Source organism: Colius striatus, chromosome 2 (assembly GCF_028858725.1).
Source record: "Colius striatus isolate bColStr4 chromosome 2, bColStr4.1.hap1, whole genome shotgun sequence".
Classification (NCBI taxonomy): domain Eukaryota; kingdom Metazoa; phylum Chordata; class Aves; order Coliiformes; family Coliidae; genus Colius; species Colius striatus.
This window is the reverse complement of record NC_084760.1, coordinates 112,484,534-112,501,953: the sequence shown is the minus strand read 5'-3', so window position 1 is coordinate 112,501,953 and position 17,420 is coordinate 112,484,534. Positions and strand designations below refer to the sequence as shown.

Below are 17,420 nucleotides of genomic sequence, written 5' to 3'. Positions count from 1 at the left end.
GCTCCCAAGAACCAGAAGGAGTTGCTGTTTCTTGGCTGCTGGTGCCTATTTTTGAAGAGCATAAACAAAACATGAGAAGAGGGCTATTAAAATCACACAGCTTTACTTAGACGTGAGTTGCATGGCACACTGGATTACTCAGTTAAAAAACCTGATCCGGACATTCTGCTCACAGGTGGAACAGGCCACTTCAGTTTAAAAACAAAGGAACACTACATTAAGAAAAGCAACCAAACGAAAAGGCCAGGTGAACACTGCCCGCTCCCAGAGCTCCCCAGCACTGTTCACTGAACGTGCAGGTACCTGCCTTTCTCAAGCCACCGTCAACAAACCCCTCCAAACTGCCATCAGGCTGGGCTGGCTGACTCTGAACAGGGTGTTTTGGCATCTCCTGGGGGTGGGGTGGTGCTGGTTGTGTTTCAGCTGTCCCGAGACTGGCTGGCAGAGCCCAGGTCTGACCGAGGCAGCACCTGAAACGAAATACAATGGGTTCAGTTTGCTACTGGGCTTTGGCTGCAAAACAACAAATGGACAGTCCTACACTTAACAGCTATACTTAAACCAACTGTGTTCTACTTCAGTCACCTCCACACATGCGAGGTAGTGCGTAAGATACAGCTAGAGACTACCGAAGCTGCTTGTTCCTTCAAACATTGGAAACACAGTTTCCCTTTGCAACTCCGGATTTCAAGGCTGTGCTGAAGCGGGACACAGGGAAATCAACAGACTGAGCTAATGGAGGAGTAAGAGGGTGGGGGGGGAGGTTCTCCTGCAGCTCTAAAATCCCTACCTCTGGGTGCTCTGAAACTAAGAGCCTTCCTGAGCCTCTGGACCCAGCACCTTGCTAACAGCCAGGGTTCGTTCCTACAGACAGGGTCATACAGTGATTCCCAGTCGCAACTGAGGGAGGTGGCAGAGCCCAGCTGACCCCCATCTGTTTATTATTAATGGCCTTTACCACCACACCTCCACCCCTTCATACTCACAGTCCTGCCCTACTGCAACACGCTTGTCTCTGCTTTTATTTCATAGAATCACAGCATCATTTTGGTTAGAAAAAACCTTTAAGCTCATCGAGTCCAACCCCTCCCCTCACACTGCCCAGCCCACCACTAACCCATGTCCCTCAGCACCTCAGCTACACGCTTTGCAATATCTCCAGGGCTGGGGACTCCACCACTTCCCTGGGCAGCCTGTTCAAATGCTTAACAACCCTCTTGGTGAAAAAGTTCTTCTAGTCTCAATCTAAGCCTCCCCTGGTGCAACTTGAGGCTGTTTCCTCTTGTCCTATCACTCACAACTGGGGAGATTGAACCCCCACCTCACCACAACCTCTTCTGAAGGAAGATGGTCGAGAAATCAGCAGTTTCCCAGGCTGTATTTTATACCTGAAATCATTTGCTTCTCTTCCCCACCATGACATGGCAAGCAGAATGTTTCTGAGAAAATTAAAAGCCCCTCAAAATACCCCTTCCTCTGCCATAAGGGTGATTTCAGTGGAGCAGCTGTCTGCCAGGCTCTGACGGCCCCTCCACCCTGACTGACAGCGACCTGCCTCTGGCTCTCTCCAAGGAGCTGCCCTTGCTTTTGAGGAGCTGCCATCGCTCTCCTCTCCTCACGCTCTTGGGTTTCATCAGCTGGCTCACCAGCACGCTGCTCTTCCCCTGGCACACAGTTACCAACACCCATTTTGAGACTGCCCTCGCTTTCTTCTCATTGTAGGCCTTCCAAACATCAGATTAAAAGAAACAAATCATGTACAGTGTTTGTTAATGTAGGTGCCTCCCTTCCCACGCTTCTCCTGCGTGGTTCCCCTCCCCGTGCTTACCCGCAGCCCCTGGGCCTGTGTCGCGGCCTGGCCCTGCCCGGGGCCGGTGGCCGCCAGGACCGACTCGTAGAGGTGCTGGGCGCGGGTTTCCAGCGCTGCTGACTGCTGCACAATCAGACCCAGCGTGTCCTTCAGAGCTGCAGAACAAAGCACAGTGAAGATGTATGAATGGATGTGGCAGTAACGTGGCAATCTGATGTCTGTAAGAGCAGTGAGAGTTCTGAGTGTTAGAAAACAATAAGCTGACCTTCACCTCATCCAAACTGCGGTGCAGAGTTTGGAGGGGTAGGAAGTGACCTAGGAGGCTCTGGGTTAAGAGCAGTGAGCTGGTCGTGCTGCAGTTTAGATAAAAACCTAAGAAGGGACCCATGAGAGGCAGACGGATGGCTTGCTGCAAGGGTCAAGGCACGGTGCAGCTGAAAGTGCTCAGGAATAATTGCTTCAAACCTCCAAGTCTCCAGGCAGCAACAGAGCTGTAAAACCCTTTTCACTCCCATCCAGCTACTGAATGGCAAACTGCCCACTGCTTGTCCCCTCCCACACATGTGGGGCCTGGGATTTGGGGGTCCTGTGCTCAGGCCCAGCCTCACTCCTCCTCACCTGGTGAGCTGGACGCCATGCAGTCGAGGAGAGCCTCTCCCCTCTCCAGGACGCTCTCCGTCAGGCTCCGGTGGTCGGCCACGTCCTTCTTGAACTCCTGGGAAGGGAAGGAGGAGTGCTGCTTGGGAGGGGTTTTGGAACAGATGCACCCATGGCAGGTTGCCTGGGGAGCAGTTTTCTTGCCAGTGCTCCCAAATTCGGCTTTGCATGCCTGATGCACTCCCATGTCGCCCACCTGGGCTGTGCCACCCACAGCACTGAGCAGGGGGAAGAGAAGCCAACGGTGATACCCACCAGGCAGCGGTGCAGCGATGCCTTCAGGCCCTCAGTGTTGGGTGAAGGGGGCACCCAGCCGTCCGTGGTGTCTGCGACACGGTACAGCCAACGAATGAGCTCTTCCAGCTGGCAGCAGAACATCTACTTAACAAAGCGTAACAAAGGGGGTTACTGATCTATTTCTGCAACAGATACAGCGAGGGCAGCAACAGGTGAGCCAGTGAGGTTTCAGAAAGCACCTGCTTCCTCCTGCTTTCCCAACACGGGGCTGGCAGTGTCCCCTCCCCTCAGCACACAAACATCCCTTGGCTTGGGAAACCAAGCGTCAACAGAGAAAGAAAAATCAGCCAAACCACTGCACCCAAGCACTAAACATCCCAAAACCAGTGTGTGACAAGAATTGAGGGTCACCATGAGAAGACTCCTACAAAGAGGTGTCAAGAAGCAGTGGCACCCAGGCTGAAGGAAGGGGTTTGCCTCCACCACCTCCCAGCTGAAGAGACGCCTTCCTCCTCACCAGAGCCACACAGTTAATTTGCAGTAGCTTTTCCCCAAGGCTTTGTCTGGTTCAGTTAAGTGCTTTCATGTATTTTTAAAGCATCTCAGTGAGGGACTATTTTTGTAAGATGCTGCACGAAATCCAGGGGCCTCTGCTCTCACTGACACCAGACTCCAGCCCTGCTCCTGCTCCTCAGGAGCTGGGGTTTTCCTGTAAAGCTGAGCTGCTCCTCCCTGGCACCGCTGTTTCGGGTGACAGATACACCCTAACGCTGATGCTTTTAAATGGGCAGTTACTTCCATGCAGGAGAGGGGGATGAGTCGCATTGGTGTTTGCAGGAAGGCCCGTGATGGTAATTACTCTCTTGCAAACAGCCCTCTTCCAAATTGAGCCTAGGGCTGGGGTGATAAAGGAGGGGGGGGAAGGCAGGGAGCACAGCACTGGCAGTGGGATGGCCATGAGGCATCACTCACCCAAAAAACACATTCACAAGATAATCAGGAAACTCGTGAGAGAAACGCCAGCAGTTCTGCCTGGCCTTATACCCTTGGGTAGGACCCAGCCCAGGGAAGATGAGGGAGTCTGGGCTGAAGGGCAAGGCCAGCCATGCCCGAGACACAGGGTGGGCTGCAAACCCCAATTTCGGGCTGCTGCAGCCCCGCCAGTGGCTCTCGCAGCTCCCTGGCTGAGGGAAGCTGGGTGCCACCGCCACCATGCTGAGCCCTGGGGAAAGGGAGATGGGCTCTGCTCCATCAGAAGAAATTATCTGCTCTGGTGAGCCTCCCTGCATAAATCACCACCAGCTGCCAGGCGCCAAACATCACGCAGAGGGGAAGGCCTTAATTGTGCCGTGAACACAGGCACATTCGATGTGAGATCTTCCCATAATAACCTTTATTTCTGGTGTCAGCCTACCTTAACACACTGGGCAAGGGACTCGCTCTGCTGCCTCTTCTTGGGATGCCCCGGGAGCCGCGGTTCATTCAGGTACAGCCTATCCAACGTGTCCCTGACACTGGGGGGTAGATGGAGCCCCTGCAGAGGATCCCTGCGGATCCGGCCACACGGGTCGGTGCTGTCCCAGCTGGGCTTTCGGGTGCTGCAGGGCTGCCATAGCCCAGCACAGTCCTCACTGCTCCCTCTGTCCCTGCCCCCTGCTTCTCCGAAAGGAGCCCGTGCAGATGGAGGGGGCTGCCTGCTGTCGCTGAGACGTCGCAGGTCCCTGTGGTCGTGCCCAGGTGTCCTTACAGTTAAGGAAACACTGGACAAAAACTGAGCCAGCCTTTCCAGCTCCCACAGTCTCGGAGGCAGGGAGAGAAACTCTTCATCACCTTCCCACTCTTTCCTCAGAGGAAGCACTTTTGTTGTAGATAAAAACCTATTTGTGCTTTCCACCTGCCCTTTGTAGTTTGGGAAGGGGCTCCCTCTGGCACACCAGCTCCTCCCATCCGCAGCAGGGTGGCCAGATGAACCAGGCGCAGCTGACTCTGTTGTTACATCTGAAGCAAAACCTCTAGAAGGATGAGGGGAAGCACTCTTTGTGAAGGATGCTTTCGCAGCAGCTGAAGGTTCACAGTACGAGCCAGGTCCTGAGCAGTCTCTTTTTCCAGGCCCCAGGGTGGAGAACCTGTCTGTGGAAGCCACAAACCCCCAACACCCATTTTCTCCACTTCCCCGAGCCTGCCCACCTCGGCCGTAGATGCTGGTAGATCTCAACGTGCCCTCGGGGGAAACAGGGAAGCTGTCCAAACCTATTCCTGAGTCGTGGAGGAAAGGTTCTGGCATCTTTCCCAGCTTGTACCTTGGCTTCAGTGGATAAGCATAATCCAGCAGGTCCTCGTACTCCTTATTGGGGTTCCAGTGGGGTGAGCGACGGTCCGGGGACGGGGGTAAGGAATCTGGTATGGCACATGCCCAGTAATCGGCCTGGTAGGACGACATCCCTCTGAAGTGCCCTGTGGTCACACAGTCACGGAGCAGGGGACTGAAGGGCCTGTGTGCCCGCAGCACCCCACCTTCTGCAGCACCCCAGCCGCTGTGCAGGCCCCGGCTGGCCCTGGCTGCAGGAGAAGGCTCGTTGGTGCTGGCCGCCAGGCTCTGGGACGGCTCCTCGGAGAGGCCTTTGTCTTCTGAAGACAGAGTGGAGAAGCTTGATGCAGAGCAGCTCCGCAGGGTGTGCTCGGGGCTGGGGAGGGTTTGGGGCTGCAGGAGCTCTGGGGTGGAGCAAAATGGGGACTGAGGTCCCAGACTTTGGCTTCGCTGGCTGGGACAGGCGTTGTCGCCACTGCCAGCAAGGACGCTCTCCTCTGCAGAGCTGCGCCGGCTGGGAGGGCTGCTCACCGGCTCCCAGCAGCCTGATGCCTTCACCTGCACAAGGGTGGGGCGAAAAGGAAAGGAAAAGAGAGAAAGAGATGTATATAAATGAAGCACAGCATCCACACAAAAGGCTCCTTTGTGCTGAGGCACAGAGACAAAAGCCTGGCCCTGGACTCACAGTGAGGAGAGTCTGGAAGGGGAACTGTTCCATCTGCAGGATGGCACACAGCTGCCCAGAGCCCAGGCATGCTTGTTTTTAAGGAAAGCTGCACAAGTCATTTGGCAGCAAGAGGCAACTTATTTAAGGACACCTGTCCTGAGCAGCTTTCCATCTCCACAGAGCAATATGGGAACAGAGGCAGCAGCTCAGGTGTTGAAGCCCAAGCCTTTCCCCACTGCACAGCGCAGCCTGGGTCTGGAGTGGGCACCCTCGGGCTGGAGGAGATGGAAAGCCCTTGCTAGTACAGCCCAGACAAACACGTCCCCACCTCACCTGGGATCTCGTGCACTTGTGCTTATGACCCTCTCACCTGCTGCTCTTCCAGGGAGAGGAACTGGTGGCTGACACGAAGAGGCACATCGCGGCGGTCGGCAGCTCTGGAAATTAAGGTGTCTGTCTCCGAGAAGCTTGTCCTTGCTCTGGGAAATCTGGACTCAGACGCTGAAGACACTTCTTGGTAGTAGCTCAGGCCTCCCTGAGTAACGCTGGTGGCCAGGTGACCGAGTCCACTGCTTGCCAGGCTGCCTGTCCCTCGCGGGCAGGGCTCGGCTTCCTCTGGCCCTACCAGGCGGCGCAGGCTGCTGGCCAGCCCTGGGTAGCCCGTCTCCACCTCTGTGCAGCCCCAGCTGCCATCACCCGCAGCCTTCCCGCTCAGTGAGCCTGACAAAAGGGACTTTCCAACATCCACAGCCATGGGGACAGAAGCTCTGCAAGACAATACGAAGTCTCAGGCTCTCTGAAACACACAAGACATGGTAGTGGCAGCTCGCCATCCCCTCATCTCCACTCCAAGTAAAGAAACTGGGGATGTTTCAAGAGCTTCAGCATGTTCTGGGTCAGACCCCAGAAATTATAAAGTCGGGTCAAGTGGACTAGAGGAAGGAACAAACCTTCACATCTCACCAGTGTTTTTTAGTTTTGAGGACATTTAACTCATTAAAGCTCTGGCAGCACTGACAACAAACCTGTGCTGAGGGACAGGGTTTAGGGATAGGCTTGGCAGTGTGAGGTTAGTGGTTGGACTCTGATCTTAAAGGTCTTTTCCAACTAAAATGATTCTATGATTCTATGAATTAATGGTCAGTCTCACAGTCTGTGCACCATGAGGTTACTGGGCCCAAATGAGACATGACTAATTAGGACCTAAAGCCCCTCTTAGTGTGGCTGGGCTCTGAAGGCCTCTGGAGTGGAAAGCAGTGGGTTTTTTAAGAGAGCACTCACCAGTGCCAAGTGCAGCGGGGCAATCACTGCCCCAGTCCTGCTGCTCACACTATTTCTGATACAAGCCACGATGCTGTTGGCCTTCTTGGCCACTTGAGCACACTGCTGGCTCATGTTCAGCTGCTGTTGACCAACACCTCCAGGTCTTTTTGTGACAGGCACCTTTCCAGCCACTCTGCCTCAAGCCTGTATTGTTACATGGGGTCGTTGTGGCCCAAGCGCAGGACGCAGCACTCAGCCTGGTTAAACCTCACACAATTGGCCTCAGCCCACGGCTCCAGCCTGGCCAGGTCCCTCTGTGTGCCACTCGGCACAGAGCCCCAGCAATGCCAAAGCAATTCCAGCTACTCCATCCCAAATCAGGGTGCCAGCCTTAGGGAAACACCATCAGTGTGGCTTTGCTGATCCTCACCCAGCCATTGCCAGGCAGGCGATGGGGAGCACAGCCAAGGCAGCGCCAACAGCAAGCTCAACTTGACATTTTAAACACAAAACTAAAGAAAAGAGGAAAGAAAGTATGCTCAAACCATACTTAGCTGCAGCAAACAAGCTGATACTCACAGTCCGGCTTTACAAGCCCTCTCTCCGGCTTGACGGGGGTTTTCCCAGGGGCAGAGCTGAACAAAGGGCTGCGGGAAGACGCAAAGGGTCTCCCCTGGAGACGGAGGGCCCGGCACAGCCCGCGGCAGCACCGCGGCTGCCTCTCCCCTCCCCGCGGGCTGCAGCCCCTGCGACTGCCCGCAGCTATATTCAGCACAGCAGCAGCTGTCGAGAGGGTGAGCACAGGCTGGGCTCTCCCTGCCCTCTACGTGAGCCGTGACTCTCAGCTCTCACCCACTCACCCTGCACTCACCCACTTGATCCCTCTAGTTGCTACCAAATACAACCCTACAGGCACCATGTTATTCTAAACACAATGGTTTCCCCTCCAAAAGCTTGTATACACAAACAAAAAGGCACGGTAATCGCAATGAAGGCAATTGATAACCTCTCCCTGCTGGATTCCCTACACATCATACAAAGTATACCGTTAAAGTGTATGTAAGCAGATGTCTCTTCTTTAACAGAAGGTAGACTTGTGCTGCTGACTGAAAGAGTATCCCAAACCACTCCCCCGACCCACGTGTGTCTCCCACATGCCACGTGTGAGTGCCATTTCTTCACGTATCCAGCAGACAGATTTGGAAGGCTGGAAGTCTCCTGAGCCCTGGGAGACAGTCCCCAGGCACCTGCCAGTCTCCCCAAGCTCCCATTCAGTCCCTCTGAATTACTTTTGTTTAGACAAATCAAGCAAGCAAGCATTAGCGAATCAAATGCCAAATCCAACTCACAGGTGATTTAAATGCCCAGAAAATCCCCTGAGATGTATTTGTTTACCAGCTTTGAAAGCCAGGGCTTTGGCTGCAAGGAGAAATGATGCTCACTGCTTGGATTCCTCCTCTTCCAACCAAAACCTAAGAGCAAAAAGCTGCCAGGGTGACAAACGGTGAAGGCACAACATATTCCATTTCAGGACCCATTTCAGAGCTGAAGGGCTCACTTCTAATTTATTATTTTGGGCACCTTCCTCTGTTGTGAGAAGCAAGTGATTCAGCAGAGAACATCACTAAGTATCCTGACATGAACAGGCACTTCACGGGTTGTAATCCCTCCGTGCACATACTGGCAGCACCATACATCCAAACACAATCCAGTAAATATAAATCTTAATGGAGAAGGGCACTGGACACATGTGGCTTAGAACATAAACACCTCAACAATCAGTTTGGTTGCTGGGTAGTGATTTTAAAAGCATAAAGTTTGGTAAGGCATCAAAGCAGACTTCAAAGTTTTAAACTGAACATGTAGGAATTAACTATCAACCTTGATACTTAAGAAGATGCCACATTAAAGTCAAAGTGATGTTGAACATGGTTCTCCCCATCAGATTGAGCAGCTTGAGCCGTGTGTCAGCCCAGTAAAACAACTAAAAACATAGATAAGCTTGACCTTAAGTCTGAAAGGCATGTGTTAAGCAAGGTTAAACAGAAATCACAGGTCATGTGTCACCTGTTATTTCTGTAACTGTACGCAGGAATGCGAAGGTTGAACTGTGCTGAACTTCCAGGGCTCTCTGTTGATCCCACAGATGCAGCATGCAGTGATATACATTTCATATACATAAAAGATATACGTTTCTATGATGCCATTAGTCTTTATAAAAAGAGCAAGAGCTGGTTCATAGGTTCATTAAATCTCCAGAAGCTAATTAGAAGCTAAAGAGAAAGGAGGAAACCCGCCAATACACACAAATGCGAGTAAGTTTGCTTATTTCAGAATCTGTGAAGCTATCCAAAGGGGCACCAGAGATTTCACTGCACTTTCAAAAGCGAATTCTAACTGAGACAGCTAATTTCAGTGAATTTTAGGGGGAGATGGACATCACACTAGGTGAGGAAGTCACACACATCCTGGACGCAGAACAATCAGGCAAAAAGTCCAACTGAAAAACAGAGGGAAAATGCCAGTGCCACTAAGTGCAACTCCCGACTACAACAGTATCTAGAAAATGAGTTTTCTCACCGTTTTCCAGCAAAACCAGAAAAATTCTGAGGTTGCCAGTGGCGATGATGCTTCAAGATTAACCCTCGGGATGAGAAGCAGCAAACCTGAATCCTCGGGCAGGGCTGACACGGCTCTGAAGAGGGACGTACGGCCACAGCTTTATGCACAGTGGTGATTTTCCACTGGCCTTAAACTCACAGGAAAACGGCCCGAAATCCTGGCTGCACCCGAGCCCTCCATTGTGTTCCCAAGGATGGGGCGGCACACAAACACTACTGGCTACTGTTTCTCTAGATAACGGCTGAAGACAGTGACTGCTTTGTTCAGGAGGGGAAGGTCCACGGAGATCTCTGAGAAAAGCGATCCCTGAACTTTTTTCCCGTCCTCGAAAGAAAGCTGCGGGACAAAGAGACGCGAAAAGCCCGGCACACAACAAGAGCTCTGTCCCGACCAGTGACGTCCCACTGCCCGTGGGTATCGCGACTTCAACAAGAGCAGTGGCCGCTGACAGTTTTCATCTCCCACCAGCTCTGCTTTTGCTGGGAAGGGGTTTGCTTTGTTTGTTTGGGGGGAAAAAAACCAAACAACAAAACATCACCGCTTTTGCCTTTCAGGCCTGAGTTTTGGTTGGGTTGCTTCTCTTCCTGCACGCCCGAAAAGCCTTTCTGCAGCTGAAAAGAACGGCGGATTAATTAACCCCGAAACAAACCCAAGAAAGCCGAGGCACCCCGGGGATGCCCTGCACGGCGGGAGACACGGCTGCAACGCACCACGAGTAAGGGCTGCCACCCGCCTCCCCCTTCCCCCGCCCGCCGAGCCCCGCGGGCGCGCCCAGGACGCCCCGCCGCCGCCCCGCGCCCGCCTCCCCCCGCAGCCCGGGACGCGCCGCGCCGCGCCCCGCACCTACCCGCGGCACCCGCGGCGCTGCAGCCCTGCGCCCCAGCCAATGGGAGCGGGCCGCGCACGTCACCAGGGCGCCCCGCGGCCCGGCAGCCAATGCGAGCGGAGCGTGGCGCTGGGCCCCGCGGCGCGGCCGTGACCCCGCCGGCAGCGGCCGCCGCGCCCCGGCCCTTCCGTTCCGCCGGGCGGGCACGTTGCGGCGTGAGCAGCCCCCCGAGCGCCGGGCGCGGCCGCTGCCGGAGCGGACAGTTTGCAGCTTTAGGGTGTTTCAGTATTTGAGATCTCGACCGTCCCGGGGCTGGGCGAGCTGAGTACCGGCTGACTCTGCGGCCTCCGGGCGTTACCGTGCGAGTTCTGGGGTGGAAAACCATCGGGAAACGGTGTCGTGTGAGCAGTGGCTGTACATGTGATCACAAAATGGTTTCGGTTGGAAATAATTCTAAAGATCATCTGGTTCCAACCCCCTGCAGGGGGCGACAGCTTCCACCAGACCAGGTTGGCCAAAGCCCCATCCAGGCTGGCCTGGGACACCCCCTGGGATGCAGCATCCACAGCCTCTCTGGGCAACCTGAGCCAGAGCCTCGTCACCCTCACAGGGAAGAACTTCTTCCATACATCCTGTCAAAGTCTACCCTCTTTCATTTTGAGGCCATCACTCCTTGTCCTATCATGACAAAAAGTTCCACTTATATTTAAGGAAAAGCTATTTCACTGTGAGGTGAGGGAGCCCTGGCACAGGCTGCCCAGAGGGGTTGTGGAGTCTCCTTCCTTGGAGGTCTTCAAGACCCGCCTGGACATGTTCCTATGCAACTTGACCTAGGTGACCCTGCTTCTGCAGGGGGGTTGGACTAGATGATCTCTAAAGGTCCCTTCCAACCCTACCATTCTATGATTCTATGATTCTATGACATGCCCTTGTAAAAAGACTCTCTACTTTTCACTGGAGAGGTGCTCCAGTCCTCTGACCGTTTTCATGGCCCATTCTGTACCCACTCAAACTGGTCCATGTCCTTACCTTGGTGGCCTCAGAGCTGGGCACAGGACTGCTGGTGGGGTCTCATGAGAGTGGAGTAGAGGGGCAGAATCTGCTCCCTCGACCTGCTGGCCACACACTGATTTTCTTGCAGCGCAGGATACAGTTGGTCTTCTGGGCCGTGAGTGCACATCAGCAGCTCACATTGAGTTTTTCATCCAATGCCCCCAAGTTATTCTCTGCAGGGCTGTTCTCAATTCACTCATTGCCCAGCCTGGATTTGAGCTTGGAATTGTCGCAGCCCACGTGCAGGACCTTGTACTTGGCACAGTTGAACTTCTTGAGGTTCACATGGGCCCACCTCTCAAGCCTGTCAAGGTCCCTCTGGATGGCATCCCTTCCCTCCAGCGTGCCAACCAGCAGACTGTAGTGGCTGGCAAATGGATTTTAGCATCCTATGAGCGCAAGGCAAAGCCCCTTCAGCTGCAGGGGGAGATCCTGGTGCCAGGCCCACCTCTGATGTGGCAGGGCAGGGTCTGCTTTGGGGTCAGGCTGCCAGCATGTCTGGGGGCAGCTGTGGGATGCCCGTTGTGCCCTGCCCTTTGGGCAGCTTCCTGGGTAGATCCTCCTGCCACACTTTGAAGGAGGCTGCTCTGGGTCAGGCCCTTTCTTTGGTGGATGGAGTGGCCATATCTTGGCATGTGCCCATGTCCCATAGGAAATACAAACCTTTCCTTCTGTCCATAGGCTCATTCTTGTTCTCATCTATATCATCTGCTCCTGGAGCTTCTTTTTTAGATAGTGCTGAGATTTCCTGGAGTCAGTTATCTGATCAAGCACTTTATGAATGACATTGCTGCCAGATTTAGTCCATGAAGAGGCATCTTGGGTTTACTCAGCAGTCTGGCAGCAGGGCGAGGGGAACAACACAGACATCCCAAGTCCCTGGCTAGCGCTTTGGTCTGCTGGCCCCACTCCTTAGCCCTGCAGCATGCTCCAGCTCTGCTCTGCCATCCTGTGTATTATGGTCCAGATTCCCAGCTGTCATGGTCTGGGTTTATTCTACTGACCCCAGTGGAACCATCCCAGTTTCCCATCCTGGAGGACCTTGCTTTTTCTCTGTAGAGAAAGAGTGTGCATCTTTTTCAGGGCTGCTTAAACGAGCAGAGCTGTGACACTGCAGTGTAACGCAGTACAGCGCTCTCAGAAGAGCTCACAGCCAAGAGAATGCTCACATCATCTCTGTTCCTGCCTAAGATTTCTATATTTGGAGTTTCTTTGATGAATGTTAGCTCCAGCAGGTCTTCCGGAGGGGCTGCACATCCCCCTGCCTCGAATGCACGCTTTTGGGAGCCGGCGTTTTGTCGGCGTTCACGCAGGCAAAGCCACTGCGAAAGAAAAGCCCTTTGAGCTGTTGTTTATTGCTTACTCTCCAGGGAGCCAGCAGAGGCCGTGCTGGTTTCGGGCGGGTCGAAAGGCTGAAGCAAACGCCGCTGGGCCGTGATTCATAGCCAGGCTGGGCTGGGTTAAATGACTCGCCAGCTGCCAGACATTGTTCTCGGGGCTGAATAGCGTTCAGCTGTGGTCTCAGCCCCGGCAGGAAAGGTTCATGTCCTGTTCTACCTCCCATCAAACGAGTGCCAGGATGTCTATGAGAACAGCCACAGCGCCTCAAAATCTTTCCCCTCTCCTTGGGCTCACGCTGAGAGGGTGTCAGTAAACAAAGGGGGAATAAACTGGTGAGCTAAAGGACAGATTATTTTGAAAATGTAGGAAAACAATAGTGATTTTCTTCTGCTGACATCTGGCTCTCTTTGTGAGGAATGAAGAGAAATGAGTTTATTTGATCTGTAATAAGGAATCAGTCATAGGATTGCTTTGGTTGGCAACAACCTTTAAGATCATGGAGTCCAACCACTCACCTCACACTGCCCAGCCCACCACTGACCCATGGCCCTCAGCACCTCAGCCACACGTCTTCTAAACATCTCCAGGGATGGGGACTCCACCATCTCACTTGGCAGCCTGTTCCAGTGTCTAACAACTGTGTCATTGAAGAAGTTCATCCTAATCTCCAATCTAAACCTTCCCTGGTGCAACTTGAAGCTATTTCTTGTCCTATCGTTTACTATTTGGGAGAAGAAACCAACTCCCACCTCACTACAATCTCCTGCCAGGGAGCTGCAGAGAGTGCTCATGTCTCCCCTCAGCCTCCTGTTCTCCAGGCTGAACAGCCCCGTTTCCCTCAGCTGCTACTCATCAGACTGTGCTCCAGACTCTTCACCAGCTTTGTTGCCCATCTCTGGACCACTCCAGCACCTCAATGTCCTTCTTGTAGCGAGAGGCCAAACCCAGCCAAACTCTCACCCAAAGTCACTCGAGGCTGGCAAAGACTTAACATGGATATTTTTCTTGCTGATTTGAGACCTCAGGATTCTTTCACACTTGTGTTTTCTCAGCGAAGACAAGTGATTTCTTTGCATCTGTGGATGCAATAATTCAGCAGGAATGTCCATGTCTATGATATGAAGCAGAGCTTGCTTACAGTGATCAGATTTGAAAGTGATGGATTTCTAGTGTATGAGAAGCTGGGATAGGAAGACTCCATTTTCATCAAAAACTTCTACTTTTTTGTTGGGAATACGCACGTTTTTGTACGGAACCAGCTCCAGCAGGAGCACCAGCTGTATGTACCTTGAGTTTTAATATGCCCATAACCAATGATGTGCTAACAGTTCTCAGCACATCAATTTGTAATTTCTTTCTACCTGGAACAGTCCCACACTAAAGCCAGACAACACTCTGTGATGAAACCTGAAGCTGGGATGTGCACCATATGCTCTTGCAGGGCATCTGCACTCTCTTTGGCATTGAATTTCAGACTCACAATGCAAATGTTTGGGATGGATGAGATGTCAGGAAATGCAGGGCTTGGACCTGGCCTATTTGTTCCCAGAGCATTGCTAGCAATATTGATAAGAGTACTGTAGAGGTAAGAAAGGCTGGGTGTAATCTCTTTGTCATCCTTCAGCCAGCTGTATGGTGTATATTTGTGGGGAGGATTTGCCTGTGTTTGGAAAATTATTGCATTTCTGATGTTGTGCCTCAGACAGAGAGTTACTGTTACATGTAGCCCATGAGTACACCTGTCTTCCAGTCTTATCATCGAGGCAGGAAGGGGCTGCCCTAGGCATTCTGTCCTTCTTTGGGACACATCAAAACAATTGATATGATTCCTCTCCTGTGTTAAAATTGCTCAGGCACTCATTTACAAGAATGCCTGTGTTGCAATCTGACATTGCTGTCTTCCTCTCTCCTGAAGGACAGGCTGCCTGGCAAACCCTCTCACCTATGGCACTGAGCAAGACCACTTTTCAGGGCTCTGCTCACTGTGCACATAGTCTGCCTAACCCCTCTCTGAAAGGCAGTTGCAGGGAGACTCTTTCTCTTCTTGAGGCTGACAATCCTTTTCTTTCACCCAGAGGTCAGCATTCCCACATCTTGGACCATTCTTCTTGCTCTCCCGTTGATTCTCACTCTTTGGGCCACGTTTCTTTGAGGCCCAACTGGTCCAAAACAACAGTGTGAGCTTGACTATGATAGTCCAAGCTATGTTCCTGTTTACACACCCTGGTATAGTATCTGCCTTACTCCCAGCACAGGGCATTTGGCTCATGCTCTGACTGCCCATAACTTCCTGATCCTGCTCCATAATCTACTGTTTTTCACCAGTATTAGTGCAGTTAATTACTTTCATCTAGGTTAATTCTTTGCAGCCTCTGTTGCCCAGACCTTCTCAGTCTTTCCCATGTTGCTATGTATTTCAGCCCTGTGCTTTTTCTATTTTCCCAGACCTTCCCTTCCCTATGGGTCCTGCAGCTTTTATCTATTCCAACATTTCTGTCACTAGTCAACTGCTTATGGTCCTGGAGTCATGGTAGGCCCTTGAGGAATCCAGTCATTCAGCTGGACAGTTGCTCTGGAAATGTCTAAACAAGCAGCTTCAGCATCAGCCATGTTGCTTTAGCTTCTTTCTAAAGTCCTAAAAAGGCTCATTGAAAGCCTACAAACTTTCCCTGACTCTTCAAGATCATCATAACTACTACTGCACTATTACTAAACATTGCCTAAAAAAGGCAGCTGCTTCTTTTGCTTCCTGATTTGGGAGAAGCACCTGAAAATGTGACTTGAGCACACCCAAAGTGGATGACAAATGAAACACGTAAGGCAGGATTCATAAAGACCAGAGGAAAAACTAGAGTGATATCTACTTTAGTGTCAACATTGAAATGCAGAGCAATGAACCTCGGTGCTAGCAGCTGAGCAATTTCAGTTCTTTACCACCTGTTTTCTCAGCTGGGCAGTGGCAGGATTTAACCCAAGGACAAATAGAAATTGCAATTCTCCTTCCTGACCACATGATGTACCCATCACACCACGAGCAGCCTGGCTGGACTGCCAGCAGCAGGAGACCTGGTCACAAAGGCATGTTTCAAGTTTCCATATTCCCCCATCTCCTTACCTCTGTCTAGGCCCTCTAAAAGTCCCACACGGCTGCAGATCAGGGTTAGATGCTGTGGTGCAGAGCAGGAGGAATGGGATGGAGTTGGTGCAGTCCAGACACTTTGCCTTTCCTCTTGTTGGACGAAGGTGACAGGTTGCTGTGAAATAAATAGGAGCCAGATGGTCAAAAGGTGGTGGCAGCTTTTGATCAGTGGGAATCAGTGAATAATTGGAATTAACTTTACAGTTTAAATGTGAGATTTTACTGCTGCTTCAAGTGGGGAATGGGAGGGATTTCTTTTTCATTCTAAGTGCTGGGATGTCTTGGCCCTTTGTGATTTGTATGTTGTCCTGAACAGAACTGAGAGCTGGGATCTGCAGGAGCTGGTTGTCAGCACAGAGATTTGTAAAAGAAATATGAAGGTGAGTATAAATGAAAATCTGTTTATGTAAGCATCAGAAGAAATAGCAGAGCAGGGGGATTAAGAATAGCTTGCATTCATAACAAATGACACCATCTCCAGCAGAAAAAAATGAGACTATGTTGTTTTTGTCAAGCCCAAAAGCTCTGCAAGCTGATAAGACCATAGCAAACACAACTCATTCATGAAAGACCCTCCTCTCTGACAACAGGAGGACGGCAGCATACCACATCTCCCTCTCCTTCTCCTGTCAGCCTAGCAGGAAGAGAGACTGCAGCAAAGGATCACCACAAAGCAACTGTCATTTCTTGAAGGATATTAAAGATCTATCCCCAAACAGGGAGGGTTAGTGAAGATTTGACAGCCGTCAGCCCGTGCTGTGTACATTGCACGTGAGTGATCGGGGCCAGGCCACTTGAACAACCATACCTTGTTGTTTGTGAGCATAAGTGAATGAAATCTGGAAGAGAATGAGTGCAGACAGGTGATATCAGTTTAAAATGTCAGTGACAGGACTAGGGGTAATGGATATAAGCTGGAACCCAAGAAGTTCCTTTTAAACTTCTCTGCTGTTCAGATGAGGGAACCCTGGCACAGGCTACCCAGGGAGGGTATGGAGTCTTTGGAGGTTTCAAAACTCACCTGCACATGTTCCTGTGTGACCTGTGTTGGACAGGGTAATCTCTAGAGGTCCCTTCCAGCCCCTGACATTCTATGATTCTATGATTCTTTGAAAATGTACATAGATACCATATTCCCCTTCTGTAAGATCTCATACTGAGTCTGGCCACACTAGTTTCCTACCTCAGAGCAAGAATGCTACTGCAAAAAGGACAAAGCCTGGTGCCTTGAGGATGCTCAGTGAGTAAAATTACTGGAGCTAATTAACGACACAGTATCAGGGAAGCTTCGTTTTAATGATGTGGTCGCTGTTGGTTAGCAAGATATGAGTGGCGGATGTTTGTAGGCCTCTCTCAAACTCTAGTAGCTGTAGGCACCACCATCTAATGATACTCTAGCACACCAGAATGAAGAGAATCCAGATCTGCCTGATTGTGTACGTGTTTTGGTGACACAGTAATTACAGTCATTTGCATCACACTGCTGATCACTATCCT

General features: G+C 51.8%; 1 protein-coding gene across 7 annotated transcripts; it reads right to left on the bottom strand.

Annotated features, from left to right (window-relative positions):
* Window positions 1-91: 91 nt before the first annotated feature.
* On the bottom strand, window positions 92-16,021 carry CEP68 (centrosomal protein 68). 7 transcript variants are annotated; one of them, XM_061989199.1, is made up of 8 exons: window positions 10,412-10,430; window positions 7,522-7,589; window positions 6,050-6,446; window positions 4,119-5,570; window positions 2,723-2,845; window positions 2,429-2,525; window positions 1,829-1,965; window positions 92-470 (listed from the first exon to the last, which is right to left on the bottom strand). In XM_061989199.1, exons 3-8 carry the CDS (start codon window positions 6,431-6,433, stop codon window positions 420-422), a joined length of 2,244 nt encoding a protein of 747 aa, XP_061845183.1. In that variant the 5' UTR covers window positions 6,434-6,446; window positions 7,522-7,589; window positions 10,412-10,430; the 3' UTR covers window positions 92-419. The 7 variants fall into 7 exon arrangements, with proteins under 7 accessions (XP_061845183.1, XP_061845180.1, XP_061845182.1 ...); XM_061989196.1 differs by lacking the exon at window positions 10,412-10,430 and adding an exon at window positions 9,523-9,662; XM_061989198.1 differs by lacking the exons at window positions 7,522-7,589; window positions 10,412-10,430 and adding an exon at window positions 15,900-16,021.
* Window positions 16,022-17,420: the final 1,399 nt, after the last annotated feature.

What these genes read in the sequence shown, in the direction of transcription:
- CEP68 (XM_061989198.1), bottom strand. Translation starts at nt 6,433, where the DNA reads ATGGCTGTGGATGTTGGAAAGTCCCTTTTGTCAGGCTCACTGAGCGGG. An exon ending in CCCTTGCCCAGTGTGTTAAG is followed by an intron (nt 2,846 to 4,118) that starts GTAGGCTGACAC and finishes TTTGTTAAGTAG; the next exon opens with ATGTTCTGCTGCCAGCTGGA. An exon ending in CATGGCGTCCAGCTCACCAG is followed by an intron (nt 1,966 to 2,428) that starts GTGAGGAGGAGT and finishes TTTGTTCTGCAG; the next exon opens with CTCTGAAGGACACGCTGGGT.